Here is a 17,999-nt window from a genome sequence, read left to right as displayed (position 1 = left end):
TTGTTGTCTTGCGATTGCCCTTAATGCTTGAGCACCACAATGCATGTTCTCCTCATGTAGCTCCCGCAAGATCATTTTGACGATTGGGTCATTGTAAGGCAGCAAAACTGGGTGTTTTGCGTTGTATGGAAGTAGAGCTTCTTCAAGTCTACCACCAACTCGGATGAGGCCATCGTCTCCTAGGAAGGGAGATAACGATATGATCGAGCTCTTTCTATCCACAGTCTTATAGCGTTGGAACTGTTTTAACTCTGCTGTAAACTCGACTTGTTGTATGGTTCGCAGGATTATAGTGCGGGCGTGGCAAGCTTACATGTTTAGCTTTTCTCTCAAGATTGCTGGGTTCTATGTTGGGTGCCTTCGTCCAGTTGTCTCGAGATCCGTGCAGGAATAATGGTCCATATAACCACAGATTGTGATCTGCCAGTCTGCTCGCTGCGATTCCTCTCGACAGGACATCGGCTGCGTTGTTGGCCGATGACACGTGACGCCATTGTGACTGGTTTGTTAATGCCTGGATTTTGGCTATTCGATTTGCCACAAAGGTATGGTATGTTGATGACGATGCGTTTATCCAGGATAACACAACGGTGGAATCACTCCAACACCATCCTGAAACCGTGTTAATGTCCATGTGCAGATCCTGTCGGACTCGGTTTGTGAGCTCGGCACCGAGGACTGCAGCACAAAGTTCTAACCGTGGTAGCGATTGTTTGGCTGTCGGCGCCACACGTGATTTCGAACAGAGCAGTCTTACTGACACTTGGTTGTTTTTGTATGTAGCGCGTACATATACAGCTGCGCCATATGCTCGTTCAGATGCATCTACAAACGTATGGAGTTCTTGGGTAACTGGAGTTTTACCATCGTAGATATGCCGGGGAACTTGCATTTTGTTCAATGTTTGTAGTCGTCCCGGTATTCTTTCCATTCGGTTTGGTGTTGTAACGGTAATTCGTCATCCCAATCCAGTTTGAGCTCCCAAAGTTGTTGCATGAAGATTTTTGCCTTTACTACCACCGGTGCAAAGAGTCCTAGTGGGTCAAAGATTTGGGCCAGTTCGGAACATACCACCCGTTTGGTGATGCGTGTAGCCTGGCTTTTCTGTGTTCGTCCACACAATGTATCCTTCTTCGGCATCCAGATGAGACCCAGAGTTTTCACGCTGTAGTGCTCTAGTGTCTCTCCTAGTTTTACATCGGTTACAGTATCCTCTTTGGGGATTCCTTGGAGAAGTTGCTCATTGTTGGAGCACCACTTGCGCAATTTGAATCCGGACGGTAGCAATATTTTATTTAGTTCTTGTCGAACATGAATTGCCTCTGGAATCGTGTTTGCTCCAGTTAGACAGTCGTCAACATAGAAATCGGTTTTTAATGTTGTTGATCCTACTGGTAGTCTGTCTTTGTATTGTATTGCCAAATGATCCAGACATTTCGTTGCTAGGAACGGAGCAGCTGTTGTCCCATATGTTACTGTTTTCAGGCGATAGTACCTGATCTCTTCGGATGGATTGTTTCTCCAGACTATCATCTGATAGAATTGATCCTCCGGGTTCATCCACACTTGCCGGTACATCTTTTCTATGTCCGCTGTGAATACGTACTTATGAATTCGAAATCGTAGCAGAATGGACATAAGTTCGCTCTGAACGGTGGGTCCAGCCTGCAGAATGTCGTTCAAAGATTTCCCGCTTGTTGATTTGCATGAGGCATCGAATACTACCCGAAGCTTTGTGGTGGTGCTTTCAGGTTTGAGTACACAATGATGTGGAATGAAGTAGTGCCTTTTTGGGAACTTTTGATGCTGGCACCATCTTCATATGTCCTAGTCCTTCATACTCTTCTATGAAGTCCACATAACTCTTCCAAGTTTCTGGTGAGCTTCGCCGCTCCAACGCTAGGAATCTTTTTGTTGCGGTTTCCAACGACTCCCCCAGGGCTGAAGGGTGGCAATCAATATCGGATCCCATGTAGATATATTGATGCCCAATCCCTTTAGTGATGCAAGGGATTCTATGGTTGTTATATACAACTCTTTTAATGACTTGGGATCGTCATTAATTGTTTGGTGATTGAGGAAGCGGTTCAGTACCGTGTTCGAAACATCTCTGGGATTGTTGTATGCGTCAACTAGTATTTCCCAAGCGGCATCATAATTTTCTTCCTTTAGATCGATATGTCGAATCAATCTTTCTGCCTCGCCGGTAACGGTGGTTTTAAGATACCACATCTTTTTCACCGTAGGCATGTTGGTCTCATGCACCATGCATGAGAACAGATCGAAGAACTGGGTCCACTTTAATAGATCCCCATCAAACTTTGGGATGCTGATGCGTGGAAGCTGCATGTTATCCGTGTTTGGTGCGGCTGATTTTGCCAATGCTCTTTGGACCTTACTTTCCAGTGTTAGGTAGGATTCCATGTCATATCCTCCTTCCACTGGGTCCTCGTATTCCTCATGAATTGTGAAGTGGACTTCCTGCGCTTGAGTCCATAGTGATTTTATCAAATCACTTGATGTGCGTCCTTCCGCCTCTGAAAGTTGTTTCAGATTGCGTTTAACGGACTCTACTATGGCCTTTTGTCGGCGACATAGTGAAAGCAGTTTTCTGTAATCCTTCGAGGACTGCTGGATCAGATCGCTTTCTTTGGGACCTACTGAAGGTTTCTCATGCTTTTCTTTAGGGACGATTTGACGTTCCCCACGAGCACTAGACGTCTGTGATAGCTTATCCATGCATTCGGTAAAAATCGTAATGTATTGCTTACATGTTGTACGTAAGTCTTCACGGAATTTTACGTATTCATCCGTTTTGTCTGTATCGCGAAGTTTGGAGTCGTTTTTGTTGAAGCGATTCCACGCATTTTCGAGTGCTGATATTTTGGCTTGAAAATAAGAGGCCGTTTGCTTTCGTTCTTGGGAATCTTTTTTAAAGTTCCGAATGCACCTCGATATTTCCTCACCAATCTCTTGCTGCACATCCATTGCCATTGTAGCGGCAGCTTCTGCCTCCATATGTGTATCCATTCTATCTGTTTGTACTTATTACTTCTGACCCGTTGGGAGTGTTTTATTTGCTTTGCAGCTGGATACGCTCCGAATCGCAACCGTTGTCGGTCAGAAAGGTAATAGTACAGGTGATGTGTTGGATGGAGGGATTTGTGCTGTTTCCAATCTATGGAACGCACGGAACAACAAAAATTGATTACCTTGGTGGTAATCGAATTCTATAGCTGTTTTTCTGTTGGCTGATAACCTGAATATGTCAGATTTGCCAAAGTGATACTTATTGGTAGGAGATGCTACCGTAAGTGTATGGCCTGATGCCAAATTTTTATTGAAGATGTCCTGTTGACTGCTTCAATCTGATGTCCAGATCGAATCCTTTCACTGTAGCTTGTCTGACAGTTTGAAAGGATGACCAAGGTCGGGGTCACCAAATGTTAATGTGTGTGTGTGTATAGGAAGCTGGGTTGCATACGGTACATAAACCGTCTACAGTTTGGTCGTCGCAACTAGAACTTGAACCAGTTGGACTGCGGAGTGGGTATCCTACGGTGCGCAAGGGAGGGTCTGAAGACACGGCGACAGCCTCTGATAATTGCGATGGAAGATGAGCGACAGGCAGTTATGGTACTGTTTCTGATACTGATTTTATTGATAAAACTGATTCTTATTTATAGGTGATAAAAGGTACAAAAGTGCTGAGTCTGTAAAATATATGTTTTGTGTATTATGGATAATTTTAGTGTCTGGTGGGCAATTGCGATATTTTGATGGTCAGCAACTGCCCCGCTGTCTTTGCCATCTGCGGAGAGAGTGCATTGTCAGCAGAACTCACACAGTGGCCAGTTGTTTGTCGTGAGGTATTATATTACATGTTAAATAGAACACTGTGTCACGGTGCCACTGTGTTATGCCGACGGGTATTATAAACTATTACTTAAGCATATTTCTGCAACTGAACAAAATAGAGTGCTCTGATTTCAGAAAACTAGTTGCGTTGACTTATCAGTCTCACAAGTATATAAAAATTCATCTACTAAAATTTATTATAGCTCGATTTATGTACAGCGCACATCACTAATTTTCATTGGCATTTAAATCGAACGGTTTCGGCGCGTTCTCCGCTTTGTGGCTATTTTTCGTGAACTGTGAATTGTGAGTGGTGTCGGTGGGCATAGGCATAGTCTGCGAGTGATCATTTGTGTCTTGGCATTTGCATTAATCTTAAATTGTATCTTTGGGAACGCATTTAACTGGACGTGGTGTGTACAGAGCGGATTTTGCATCAACGCGAAGGCGAGGAAGTTTTTTGTGTTTCGAGTGAACGCCAAGGCAAAGGGACATCAGAGCAAAATGGCCGCAAAACCGGAGGATAAAAGCACAGATATACCGGATCGTCTCTTCGACTCCAATCAACGCAGGACGTATAAGCGTATGCGCTTCTTTGGAAAGGTAAGACTTGCCCCAGAAGTGGATCATTGTGTTCTAGGGAATCCTCATGCACATTTTAACAACTCTGCGCAGCCTCACAGCGCTGGGTATACACATATGTATGTAAGGGCATGCAAACCAACACATACAAGCATGCGGCTTACATCTATTTTCGCCTCAGTTTCCTTTGGCACCCTTCCACTGTTTTATGTGTGAACGCGTGCGTGTGTGTGCCTGGTAGAGTTGTCAAAGAAGTGACGGCCCAGCCACATACATGCATGCAAACGTACATTCTTTTTTTTTTGGCGCGTCGCATTCAATTTACAATTATTTAGTAAAAAATTGTGGCTATAATGAGATGTTTTGCAATTGCTTGTGCAGGGCGGCTTTGCCAAGTGCTACGAAATCATCGATGTGGAGACCGACGATGTTTTTGCCGGCAAAATCGTATCAAAGAAGCTGATGATCAAGCACAACCAGAAGGAGAAGACCGCTCAGGAGATTACCATTCATCGTAGTCTCAATCATCCCAACATAGTGAAGTTCCATAGCTATTTCGAGGATGTCCAGAACATTTACATTGTCCTGGAGCTTTGCAAGAAGCGGGTAAGTACGCCGGAAATTCAGCATAGCATGCGTTCTTCCGAACTAATGGATCCCGCCTTTTTGCCACTCAGTCGATGATGGAGCTGCACAAGCGCCGGAAAAGCATCACGGAGTTCGAGTGCCGCTACTACATTTACCAGATCATCCAAGGCGTCAAGTATCTGCACGACAACCGCATTATCCATCGCGACTTGAAGCTAGGAAAGCTGTTCTTGAACGATATGCTGCACGTGAAGATTGGCGACTTTGGCCTAGCCACTCGCATCGAATATGAGGGCGAACGCAAGAAGACTCTGTGCGGCACCCCAAACTACATTGCCCCAGAAATTCTCACCAAAAAGGGGCATTCGTTCGAAGTGGACATATGGTCCATTGGCTGCGTCATGTACACTCTGTTGGTAGGCCAACCCCCGTTTGAGACCAAAACGCTGAAGGACACTTATTCAAAGATCAAGAAGTGCGAGTACAGAGTGCCAAGCTACTTGAGAAAACCTGCTGCTGATATGGTGATCTCCATGCTCCAGCCGAACCCTGAGAGCCGCCCAGCAATTGGCCAGTTGCTGAACTACGACTTCCTGAAGGGCTCGAAGGTGCCAACGTTCTTGCCAAGCTCTTGCCTAACTATGGCTCCGCGAATTGGCATCAACGACACCATTGAAGACTCCATTCATCGCAAGCCGCTGATGGAGATGAACGGCATTAGGGATGATACTCGTCTGGAGTCAACATTCCTCAATACCAACTTGCACGACGCCATCACTGCCTTGGCCCAGGTGTGCCGCCACAACGAAGACTACCGCAGCGACATTGAGAGCTTGCACCAGCAGCTCACCAATCTGATCAACAACAAGGTTTGTAATCATTGCAGTGATTGTATCTGTTAAATAATTATTAATCATCTCGTGCTTACAGCCGCGCATACTGCAAGGCAATCTCGGGATGAGAATACCGATCCTGCAGCACAGCCGCTCTTCTGGATATCCAAATGGGTCGACTACAGTGACAAATACGGCTTCGGTTATCAGCTCTGTGATGAGGGCATTGGCGTTATGTTCAACGACACAACCAAATTGATTCTGCTTCCGAACCAGATCAACGTCCACTTCATAGACAAGGACGGAAAGGAGAGCTACATGACTACGACCGATTACTGCAAGACGCTTGATAAAAAGATGAAGCTGCTTTCCTACTTCAAGCGTTACATGATCAAGCATCTCGTGAAGGCTGGAGCCAATAATGTGAACATTGAGAGTGATCAGATATCGCGTATGCCCCATTTGCACTCCTGGTTCCGCACAACGTGTGCTGTGGTCATGCATCTTACCAACGGTTCCGTACAGGTAGCTACACAAATTTAGTAAATGCTCTCCCGACTTATAGAAATTAACCAAAACTATTCCTGATTTCAGCATAATTTTTCGGATCACATGAAGCTCATTCTTTGTCCGCGTATGAGTGCCATTACATACATGGATCACGAGAAGAACTTCCGCACATATCGCTTCTCGACCATCGTGGAGAACGGTGTGTCCAAAGATTTATATCAAAAGATACGCTATGCCCAAGAAAAACTTAGAAAAATGCTGGAGAAGATGTTTGTTTAATTGTTGGATGATGTTCACCATCTCCACAACCTACCAGCGGACTATCATTCTAAGGCAAAATGTTAGTTTAAGCTAAATCACGAACGCCTTAGCCAACCCAACCTAACCCTCGGGGTCGACTTAAAATATCACCAATTCCCCATTCATCTGTTCCCACGCCAATTCTTTCCCACAATCGTAGTTTCTGTCCAAATTTGTATTTACTGTTTAACGTTTTTTTTTTTTTTGTTTTTGCATTCCACTTTAGTTCCCTGTTTAACGTTTATATCTGTTCAAATATTTTCGTACACGAATATCGAAAGAAATTATTAATAAATAAAAATAAATGTATACTTTTAGAAATTACAAGTAATCCTCGATCGCCCACGCATCATTTCAACAATTCGAACATTTGTGTAGAAAAAACAACAAACAAAACATGGATGTTAACTATTAGAACCCTGCGGTTTGGGAGTAAACATTTCTTTTGTATTTTTACCTAAGCTAATAAAATGCTTCTCAAATTATTCAAATTGGAAGATTTTACGTCTCAAATTGATTCTAGGAATGTCTTATGTATTATATTTCTGTTTTCTGAGTACCGTCGGCCAAATTTCTATTGTTTCGGCTGACGCACGAATTAGGAAACATGAAACAATTTATCGCAGTTCAGGTGTAAGTATCGTGGTAATTGGAGGTATAGAGAAAGATCGGATATAAAAAAAGACTTTAAATACTGTGTTTTTTCCCGCAAAATACGTCAGGTTGCCCATCTGTTTGGTTGAAAACAACATTGTATAAAATATAACATCAATATTAAATTTTCCCGATCAATATAATCGATGGTGAAGCGAAACAATCGATGGTCGGATAATTTGTCAGCCAGGGTGAGCATTTACGGTATATTATACACTTTCATTACGGTGTATCGTTATATAATATTATGGTACATTTCATACACTTTCAAACAATTTATTTTTTTGGCGCGCACCACTTGAATCCAGTCGATAGCATCGATGGCTTAGTCCGATTTTTCATCGGTATATTTTTTAAAGGAGACGGTATATTTCTGGGGTTCAGATCGTATATTTGCTGCTAATAAAACCACAGCTAGTGGCGCCTATTGAAAGTTTTGAATGGAATTATTTTAAAAATCGATTCTGTCGATATTATCGGGCTCATATTGTTATTATTCATAAAGTCCTTCAAAGGCTATTTTTCATCGAAATTAAATAAAAATTGTTCAAAACTCAAAAACTAAGAAATTTTTTATACATAAGTCGCAAAATATAAATTCATGACGTTATTTATTTGCTAAGAACAGTTCATATATGGTAATTTCAAAAATAAAATACATACAAGCAACAAAAGTTTCAAACATTAATCTTAAACTGTATAAATAATTCGTGGTTTTTGCTTATTTGCTAAGATCAGTTTCATTCGAAATCCACCAGTTGTTGTTTAAAAACAGATTTTTATTGAATAATTATTATTTTTTATTTTTATTGTATAATTCTTATTATAATTATTATTCTTGATTTCTATTGAATAATTATTATTTTTGATTTTTATTGAATAATGATTATTTCTGACTTTTATTCTTTGTGGTTTTTTTATGTTTGTCATCCCAGGCTCCAATTAATGCAAAAAAAATGTAGTCCCTGTTTTAAACCGATTTCAACGATATTTTGCAGCTCATCGTCTTTCTACAGAGACCAAGAATAGGTATAAGGATATATATAAATATGTACAAGATAATAATCATATGCATAAATATGTCTAAAACATATCAATTTGAGAAAATTTCTTTATTAATTACGGTTTAAAAACAGTTTGGAAAACAGGAAATCGTATTAAATTTACGAAATAAGGTATACCTATACACGTATCATGTCTTCAAATACCAGCAACATTGCGACTGTTTTTTTTGATGACCTATTTTGTTTAGGCCTTGTTTTAGCCAAAATACAATAAAAAACAAGGGCTAAAAACTAGCCAATCTTGAAGAAAATTTATTCTTCAACGGCCTAAAAGTATGTGGGCAGAACTAAGGGTTTTAGTTAGCCAGCATTATTCAACGGAATAAAGAAATTGAGCAATATGAACGACTATCCTCTTTCGTTTTTTTGAGTGACCTATTTCGCTAAAAACTTTTTTTTTTACCTATTTCGCTAAGACCTTTTTCAGACAAGATCCAATAAAAACAAGTAATTAAAATAAGCCAGTCAAGTAGAAAATTGATTCATTAATCGGATAAAATTATCTGGGCTAAACTGAAAGATCTATATAGCTGGGAATATTCGACGGAAGAAAGAATAACCAGGAATTAGTCGTCATAACCGGTTGACAACAATGATTACCGGCAACATTAATTGTCATACCCTAGCGAAAAGGATGTTATAGGATTGAGAAAATGTTTGTCATCCAAGACTCCGTAGGTATCAGGATCGAGATAAATATATACAAGATACTAATAATGTAATTGAATATGTCTAAAGAATATCAATTTGAGAAAATGTCGTTATAAATCACGTTTCATCTTCATATAAAATTAACAAAATAGGGTATACAAAGGCCTACACGCAACACAGCGATCCTTTTTTTGTTGAACTTTTTCGTTTAAACCTTTTTTTACAATAAATACAATAAAAACAAGGATTAAAAACAATCCAATCTTGTAGAAAATTTATTCATCAATGGGATAAAACTATGTGGGCATTGCTGAGAGATTTAGTTAGTCAGCATTATTCAATGGAATATCAAAATTGAGCAATATGAACGAATTTCTTTTTTCGTTTGTCTTGATTGACCTATTTCGATACTTGTTTTTTGTTTGACTTATTTCGCAAAAACCTTATTTTACGCAAAATGCAATAAAAGCAACTATTAAGAATACTCCAGTTAAATAGAAAATTGATTCGTTAATCGGATAAAATTATGATGGAATGGCTAAATGTTCTATATAGCTAGTAATATTCGACGGAATATCAAAAACGAGGAATATGTAAAATAGAACTTGAATTCGTCAGTATATTTACGGTATATTTTTAAAATGAGATGGTATGTTTCGGTGTATTTCTGAGGGTCGGACGGTATTTTTTATCCACAAGTCCGCGGTCACACTGCTGCTCATATTGATTTTATTAAAAGGAGATAAAAACTTTTTTAAGTTTCCCAATACGTCACTCAGCGCTAGGGTCCGGACGAGCCCCATTTGGTTTTTGCATTTAAATGCAATTGTATAAAAAGCGAAAATAATTCCTCATAATGGGTGACAACGAACAGAAGGCACTGCAGCTGATGGCTGACGCCGAGAAGAAGTTGACACAACAAAAAGGCTTTCTAGGCTCTCTTTTCGGGTAAGTAAATTGTGAAATATGACTATATGCGTGTACCCGAATGTGGTGCTGTGTCTCCTTCCTATATTCCAACGGTTAAATAATGCAAACCCACATCTTAAACTTACGCACATATGAATGTATGTATGTATGTATTAATGTACATGCCATTAATTCAATATGAAAGTCCAGTAAGCTTCTCTGCTTTTGTTCTGCCTCCAGTCTCACCAGATTCCAATACCGTACAATATAATATAATAGCAAGCATGTTGCCCATATGTATGCACCACTTAAGTTATTAATTTGTTAACACAACGAAATTTGAAAAGGTGATTCATAGTCTATTGGAAAAGTGGTCGCTTACGATCTTGCACAATTGTTCGTTTGTTATTTTTTCTCCTATATGTAATTCCGATTGGATATTAATGCATGTGCGTATGTATCATAAACTTGTGTGTCTTTTTTGCAGAGGCGGCTCAAACAAGGTTGAAGATGCCATCGAGTGCTATCAACGTGCTGGCAACATGTTCAAAATGTCAAAGAACTGGACAAAAGCAGGCGAATGTTTCTGCGAGGCGGCCACTTTGCACGCACGCGCCGGGAGTCGCCATGATGCAGGCACCTGCTATGTGGATGCCTCCAACTGCTACAAAAAGGTTGATGTTGAGAACGCAGTCGCCTGTCTGATGAAGTCCATAGACATTTACACGGACATGGGTCGATTCACGATGGCCGCCAAGCACCACCAAAGCATCGCTGAAATGTACGAGGCTGATTCCAATACTCTGGTAGGTGGCCTGCAGCGGCGATTGAGCATTGATCGTTAACCGGACACTTCTATTCCCGCACAGGCTCAATCAATTCAACACTATGAGCAGGCTGCAGACTACTTTAAGGGCGAGGAGTCTGTGAGCTCGGCCAACAAGTGCATGCTGAAGGTGGCCCAGTACGCAGCCCAGTTGGAGGACTACGAGAAAGCAATATCAATATACGAGCAGGTGGCAGCCTCGTCGCTGGAAAGCTCGCTGCTCAAGTACAGCGCCAAGGAGTACTTCTTTCGCGCGGCTCTCTGTCATTTGAGTGTCGATCTGCTGAATGCCCAGCATGCAATCCAGAAATATGCGGAACAATATCCAGCATTCCAGGACTCGCGAGAGTTCAAGCTCATTAAGGTTAGAGATGAAATGTGGAGAACCTGCACGTTTCTAATATGGGATTGGCTATTTTTATCCATAGATTTTGTGCGAGCATCTCGAGGAACAGAACATTGAGGGCTTTACAGAGGCCGTTAAGGACTACGACAGCATCTCGCGATTGGATCAGTGGTACACCACCATTTTACTTCGAATCAAGAAGGCTGCGGACGAGGATCCCGATTTGCGATAAATTAATCAAACCCACACTATCTGATCTGATAAATTCACATACACATTTACTAAATGCTTTATTTGTTTCGGAAATTAATCTACCTATACAATATAGCTACAAATTAATTAAACAAGTGGCAATGCTTGTGCCAGAAAAGACACACATAATCCAAAAACAAGAACTAACTTACAGTTGAATAATAAATAAAGCATCCGCCCCATAAAATGGCAGCTTTTTCAAATGGGTAAAGCTATCAGTAAAGTTCAGAATATTCCTCTTGCAACGAATACAAAAACAAGCCAAATGCCACTGTTAATATGTTTTGAAAATTGTGCAAATTCTGTTACCCATAATCATTTTTGTTGCACATTTGTACGAATGTGAATGTACGGCCATGTGTGGCATGTACGTTACATTTGATTTGTTATTTAATTTTTTTTAATTAGAAAAATGTTAAATTGGCTGCTGTTTTATTTGAAAAGTGGTAGCTTCTACAATCTGAATGTTTTTATTGTGTGAACATTGCAAAATAATTATATAAAATTAATGTTTTAACCGATGTTTGGAATGTTTGTTCGTTGAATCAAATTAGAACTCCTCCCCATTGATAATGCACAGAGAAAAGTAAAAGAGAGTTTTAGAATGCGCAACCTACCAACCCAACTATATATGTATGTCCATAAATATATATGTATCGAAAATTATCCCCCTATAAATAATATTCAAACGAGAGTTATGAAATCTTATAAATACTTGAGGGTCACATTTATTGAAAATTCCATCTCGCAAAAGTTTTGAAATGTTTAGTAGATTATATGGTAACTCCTATAAACGTGTATGAAAAATATTCAAATCCAATAAACAGAATAAAAAATAAAATAAAATATACTAAACGGGGCAGAGAATTGTACGCCCTTGCGGTCGAAAAGCCAATTATTAAATGGATATTCCACATAAATATATACATAAACCGATATCTAATTAAAATCACTGCAAGGGTATAAGCAATGCAATTACGCATTCATTACCATAGACACATATTTCAAATTTAACTATTTTAATAAAGTTACTTGCTTGGATTAATCCCGCTATCCCAGTCCTCGTATCCAAATTAATCAGAGTGCTTTCCCTATCATGACCACAGAACACAGATACTCGTATATGTATTTCATTTGAATTTTGTATAAAAAGCATGGGTAAGCATATGGACCAGAAATATAATTCTGAATAGATTATCCAGATTGGAAGCGACCCAAACGTCAGCAAGTTTCCACTTCAGATCGATTGGGTTTCTCCAAACGACTGACGAGAGCGCAAATTAAAAAACACGATCAAGTCGGACAGAGCGAGCGGAGCGTCACAGCCACAGAAAAGAAAGTCTAGCTTTGGGTTAGCTTCTGTATGGTACGGTACCCTTGCTAATATATGTACATGTAGTTCCTACATATACCAGCAATATGAAAAAGTGAACTTCTGGGCCAAAAATCAAAGCTCTTATAATCTGCATGTTACAGAAAGAACTTGATTTGCGTGGGAACCTCCCAGAGTGCTTACTGTCACTCTCTGCCAGTCTCCCAGATCAAGATCGACTCTGTCTCTGTCACTGCCATCGATCCTGAACTAGAACATATAAGGCTCTCCTTCATGAACGCTCACGAACATCAGGTGAACTTGCGAGCACCAGGCCAGGCGCAAACAGAGCGACTAGAGCCAGTCGCGTCATACAAATCCGAGCAGCTCTCGATTGTTGCTCCCAGCTCTCGGCTCTCACAGAGCTCAGAGCTCAGTGCCGACGACCGTCATATCAGTGGCGTGGAATAATGCCTCAGTTATTCTGCCGTGGTCCGTGTGTTAGGTACAGTTTAATTGTTTAATCCGCTCAGCCGTTTGGCGGAGATTCATTGACATCTTGAGGCCTAGTGCCTACTTACCCACCCATTGGTTCCTCCCGTGGTCCAGAAAGGAAAATAATTAAATAGCATTGACTCGCATTATATAAACCCCGTTTCGAATATATATAAATATATATATATAAATATTCGAGAAGATCACCTACGTATGTACATCGCTGTGTGTGTACGTGTGTGCGTGTAAGACTCATTGCATTCCGGTTTTGGATTAATATCCAAACAGCAAAAGTGCCATATACATATGTACATATATACTCGTACTCGTATAAACGTCGCTACGTCAGTGCCAATCCCACAGAAAAAACCCCGAAATACATCAGTAAATAAAAATTAAATAATTGAAACATACTACGCACATGTGTATGTACGAATGAACAATTATTATATTATAACATCAGTTCCGTTCCACTGTTGTGATAGCCGAAACTCAAAACGAACTTGCAAAATGCTTGCATTAACAGGTAACAATCAATCGACAATGGGGGATATTCCCATTTTGTGGACACTCGTGCACCCAGTCATCAAATCTTTGCATTAGCTTAAGCACACACATCTGTATGTACATATGTATGTAGCATCATCCCCGTACTTACTCGTACATACATACATATATGGCTGTGGAAGGAAGGTCGCCCTCAGATCATCTTTATCAGCAGAATAACACACACATTGTATTATCGTAGTATGGAAGTTTTGAAATGAAATTCACAATTAAGAAAATATGTTCCAATATCCGGAAGTACATATTTGTTCACATTTTTATATACAGACATATAAAGGCTTGACTCATTGCGGAATCTGGGCCTTTGTGATTGATCTGATATCTTCTAAGATACATACCTACATATTCCTATACCTGTACCTATAGCTACATATATTCAGCCCGGCAGTTCTTTGAACTAAGGCAAGTCTGACGGCGGGGGAAAATGCATTATCGTAGAATTAAGTTGTAGAATAGAGTGAGAGATGAATCATTGTAGAAATCCGGACTGAAAGTACCAATAAATTCTACTATCTATTCAGCTGATTTTTTTAGCAAAGTTCTTCGTACATATGTGTGTATGTATGTATGTATATCCTAGATATAGGGGCTTATGTATAGTCAGAATTTACCCCACAAATCACTGTTTCATTTAATGGCAAAGCTTAAGACCGATTCCAAACATCTTTCACATTTCAGGTCGTTTATTAGGATGGTTCCACTTACTTGTGGTGTTTGCTGGCATATGCCTGGCAGGTGCGCAGCAGCAATATCCCCAACTGTCTGTTGGGACTCCCCTGGAGGCGTTGACCGCACCGACAGCCTTTGAGCGGCAAACCACCCATATCCAGTCGCTGCAGACCAACTTTGATACGGATTTGCTTCGCAATATTTCCCTGGGAGCCCAGGAGTTTGGGCTCGATCTGCTGCAGCGCATATCTGTAGAGGTGCATAAATCCAACAGGGACTTTATGATATCACCCTTTTCCGTGTGGTCATTGCTCGTCCTGCTGTACGAGGGCGCCAGCGGGGCCACCTACGAACAGCTGCGTCGAGCCCTGCGCATCAATGTTGAGGATGAGAAGCTACGCGCCGTCTATCAAGTGTGGAGCACGTACCTGAAGTATGTAACTGCCACTGATTGCATTCCTTTTACCCTTGGCTTACTAGTTTGTCTGGCTTTTCTATGGCAGCACCAAAACGGCCACCATAGAAGTGGCCTCGCTCCAGGCCGTTTACACCGACAAGGCTTTGCCCGTGAAGAGCGCCTACCGGGATGTGGTGAAGAACTACAACGTTCAGCCGGTGGAGGTGGACTTTTATAGTCCCAATACTGTGCACCAGATCAACGAGGCCTCGAACCGCACAACGCGCGGTCTCATTCCGTACACGGTGCTGCCCCAGGATATCTACGGAGCCAAGATGTTCCTGCTCTCTTCGCTGTTCTTCAAGGGCCAGTGGAAGGTGGGTTTTCTGTGCAGCGCTGTTTTCAATATAGTTAGGTATAATGCTTCCTCCAATTGCAGTTCCCCTTCAATCAGTCAGCGACTCGTATGGAGCCGTTCTACAACGAAAACGACGAGGTAATCACCAACATACCCATGATGGTGCAGGAGGCGAACTTCTCATATGCCACAAATATCCAGGGCCTAGACGGCTACGTATTGGAACTGCCGTATGGCGCTCAGGACAGGCTCTCAATGATAGTTATACTGCCGAAGCGCGGCTTCAAGCTAAACGACGTGGCCAACAACCTGAAGGCATTGGGTCTGTCCCCCATCTTGCAGCGTCTGGCCGACTTTAAGCGGACATCCTCGGAGGACAACCAGGTGGAGGTGCTAATGCCTAAGTTCACAACCACGACGGACTTTACCCTAAAGGGAGTCCTGGGGCAGGTAGGACATTCTCAGACATTCCATTTCACAGTCAACCTACAGTCAATTCTCTGATGTTCCTTTCACAGATGGGCATACGCGATCTTTTCGATGAGAATAGCGCGAACCTTAGCCGGATGTCGTCTGGACTATTTGCAAAAATCTGCATTCACTCCACCAAAATCATTGTGGACGAGCAGGGCACAACCGCCGGGGCCGTGACTGCCGCTGTGCTCGCCAACAAGGCGACGCCGCCAAAGTTCCAGCTTAACAAGCCATTCCAATACATGATCGTGGAGAAAGCCACAAATCTAATGCTCTTTGCCGGCCAAGTGCGCAACCCGAAGGCGGTTTAGACTTAAGCGGGACTTTATTGACATCGTACAGAAACAGAAACAGAAATACTACGTTAAGGCAATCGCAGCCTTCGGGCAGACTATTTTTTGGTGCGGCCGGTGGCTTTTTTCCCCCCCACGGGTTGCTGTTTGTCTTTGCTGGCTTTGCTCGAGATGAGAGGATGAGTTTCTGAAAGCGATTGGATAGTGGATTGACGTTGGCGTTCGGTTGGGAAGGTGCTTACCGTCGGTGGGGGCATCGGGCAGGCTGACATCATAGTGTTGCACGCGGCGACGCTTGGAGGCCATTATGTCGTCATCGTAGTCATGTGGGTCGTTGCTGAGTAACACGGTACTTGCCTCGAGACCGTCCTGTGCTGCCCAGCCATCCTCGGGATCCTCCACCTCTGGTGCCATGGGCAAAAATTGCAGGGCATTTTCGTCCTCTCCCTCCTCATCGGAGGAACAGAATGCTGCCACTGGTTCCACTTTTTGCACATCTACTTCAATCTCTTCATCCTGCTGGGCGTCTGCATTAAGGTCCACCGACTTGTCCTCATCGGCAATGTCGAACTCGGATTCTCTCTCCTCGTACTCCACATTCTCATCCAATTCTTTAAAGTCGGGGGCAAACGCCGACCAGTTTTCAACCTGGTTTTGTGCCCAGATCGAAACGAGTCCCGAGCTGATGCTGGCTATGATGGGTCGCACCGGATGCCACACCACGTCGAGCAGCAGTTCACCCTTTGTTCCATGGAGAATCTTCACGAGATTGCCAATCGACTTCTCCCATATGTACAGCGCATGCTGGCGTGCACTGCCCGCGCAAATATATTCCCCGTCGCCAGAGAAGCAGCACTTCTTCCAGGTAGTTCTGCATAGATAACGCTGTAGATTGTAGACTGAAACATCCAAAGTCGAGGCAAGAACTCACTTGTTGACCAGATCCTGCAGCTTTTGTATTGGCTCTGGTTCGCCGTCCCTGCCCAGTGCAATGATTTCCTTAGAGTCGTACACGCGTATCACTCGATCCGACGTGTTGATGAGGAATGCGCTAAAATAGATTTAAGCGGTACAAATCTAGGTACTATATTGTCTGGTTTTAGTCACTTACTCGCCCCGACGGGCAAATTCAATGCTCTTGACGGCTGTCGCACTCGAGGTGCCCACAATAATGCGAAAGCTGGCCACCACTTCAAACGTCTCCACGTCCAAGACGAGTATTTTTCCCTTGGCATTTCCCGTGTATATGTGCTTTCCACGACGATCGAACGATGCCACAATATTCAGATCACCCTACCAAAGAAACGTTGGTCATTCTCATTTTGTCCGTCCGTCCTCTTTTGGGAAATTTTCAAACCAACATCAGAGTCCAGGGGCAGGCGGCGGTGTGATCCTCCGATTTCGACGAGAACGGCGGCATATCGCATGGGACACACCAGCAGTCGATTGTCGTTCCGGGGATCGAACTGCACCTTCAGGACGGGGGAGGGAAAACGGTACTTGTGCTCCAGTTCGCCCGTCAGAACGTCCCAGATGCACACATTATTATCTGTGGAGGCCGATAGCAACTGAAAGTGGAGGGGGGCAAGAAGAAATATTAGAGAAACATACGGATCAAAACGAGTGCCGGTAAGTCCACTCACCTTGTGCCCATTCCTGGTCCAGCTCAGACTGCACACGGGATGCACGTGGGCGGAAATGATTTTGGCGATGCCCCGCGTCAGAAAGTCCCATATAACTATTCGGCCATCGTTGCATCCCACGGCCAGGAGCGTTCCGTATTTGTTGAAGGCGCATGTGACTGCCAGGGAAATGCAGTCTAGGGAACCATCAAACTCCTCCGGATAGTTTTGTCCAAATGACTCTAATGGATACAAGATGGTCGGTTTATTAAGTTACCTATATTAAATACGGTTTCGTACCCAACAATTCCAAATTCATTTTGTTTATAGAAGTGTGACCAGTGTGACCGCGGGTTCATCGATAAAATATACGGTCTGACCATCAGAAATATATCGAAACTACGTCACAAATTGCAAAATATACCGTCAATATACCGAT

General features: G+C 42.3%; 3 protein-coding genes and 1 pseudogene across 3 annotated transcripts; 3 read left to right on the top strand and 1 right to left on the bottom strand.

Annotated features, from left to right (window-relative positions):
* The first annotated feature begins 4,052 nt into the window (after nucleotides 1–4,052).
* On the top strand, nucleotides 4,053–6,757 carry LOC117186441 (annotated as a pseudogene).
* A 3,139-nt stretch (nucleotides 6,758–9,896) lies between these two features.
* On the top strand, nucleotides 9,897–12,067 carry LOC108151628 (alpha-soluble NSF attachment protein). Its single transcript, XM_017280327.2, has 4 exons — nucleotides 9,897–9,988; nucleotides 10,437–10,755; nucleotides 10,819–11,139; nucleotides 11,204–12,067. Exons 1-4 carry the CDS (start codon nucleotides 9,897–9,899, stop codon nucleotides 11,351–11,353), a joined length of 882 nt encoding a protein of 293 aa, XP_017135816.1. The 3' UTR covers nucleotides 11,354–12,067.
* A 1,089-nt stretch (nucleotides 12,068–13,156) lies between these two features.
* Nucleotides 13,157–16,018, top strand: LOC108151625 (serine protease inhibitor 77Ba). Its single transcript, XM_017280324.2, has 5 exons — nucleotides 13,157–13,706; nucleotides 14,426–14,849; nucleotides 14,920–15,190; nucleotides 15,253–15,621; nucleotides 15,690–16,018. The coding sequence occupies exons 1-5, from the start codon at nucleotides 13,616–13,618 to the stop codon at nucleotides 15,954–15,956; spliced, it is 1,422 nt and encodes a 473-aa protein (XP_017135813.1). The 5' UTR covers nucleotides 13,157–13,615; the 3' UTR covers nucleotides 15,957–16,018.
* On the bottom strand, nucleotides 15,952–17,897 carry LOC108151624 (retinoblastoma-binding protein 5 homolog). Its single transcript, XM_017280323.2, has 7 exons — nucleotides 17,861–17,897; nucleotides 17,582–17,802; nucleotides 17,300–17,506; nucleotides 17,050–17,231; nucleotides 16,870–16,989; nucleotides 16,181–16,809; nucleotides 15,952–16,125 (listed from the first exon to the last, which is right to left on the bottom strand). Exons 1-7 carry the CDS (start codon nucleotides 17,877–17,879, stop codon nucleotides 16,037–16,039), a joined length of 1,467 nt encoding a protein of 488 aa, XP_017135812.1. The 5' UTR covers nucleotides 17,880–17,897; the 3' UTR covers nucleotides 15,952–16,036.
* Between the last annotated feature and the right edge of the window lie 102 nt (nucleotides 17,898–17,999).

Source organism: Drosophila miranda, chromosome XR (genome assembly GCF_003369915.1).
Source record: "Drosophila miranda strain MSH22 chromosome XR, D.miranda_PacBio2.1, whole genome shotgun sequence".
In the NCBI taxonomy this organism is placed as follows: Eukaryota; Metazoa; Arthropoda; class Insecta; order Diptera; family Drosophilidae; genus Drosophila; species Drosophila miranda.
The sequence above is the reverse complement of the archived record's forward strand: the minus strand, read 5'-3'. Positions and strand labels throughout refer to the sequence as shown.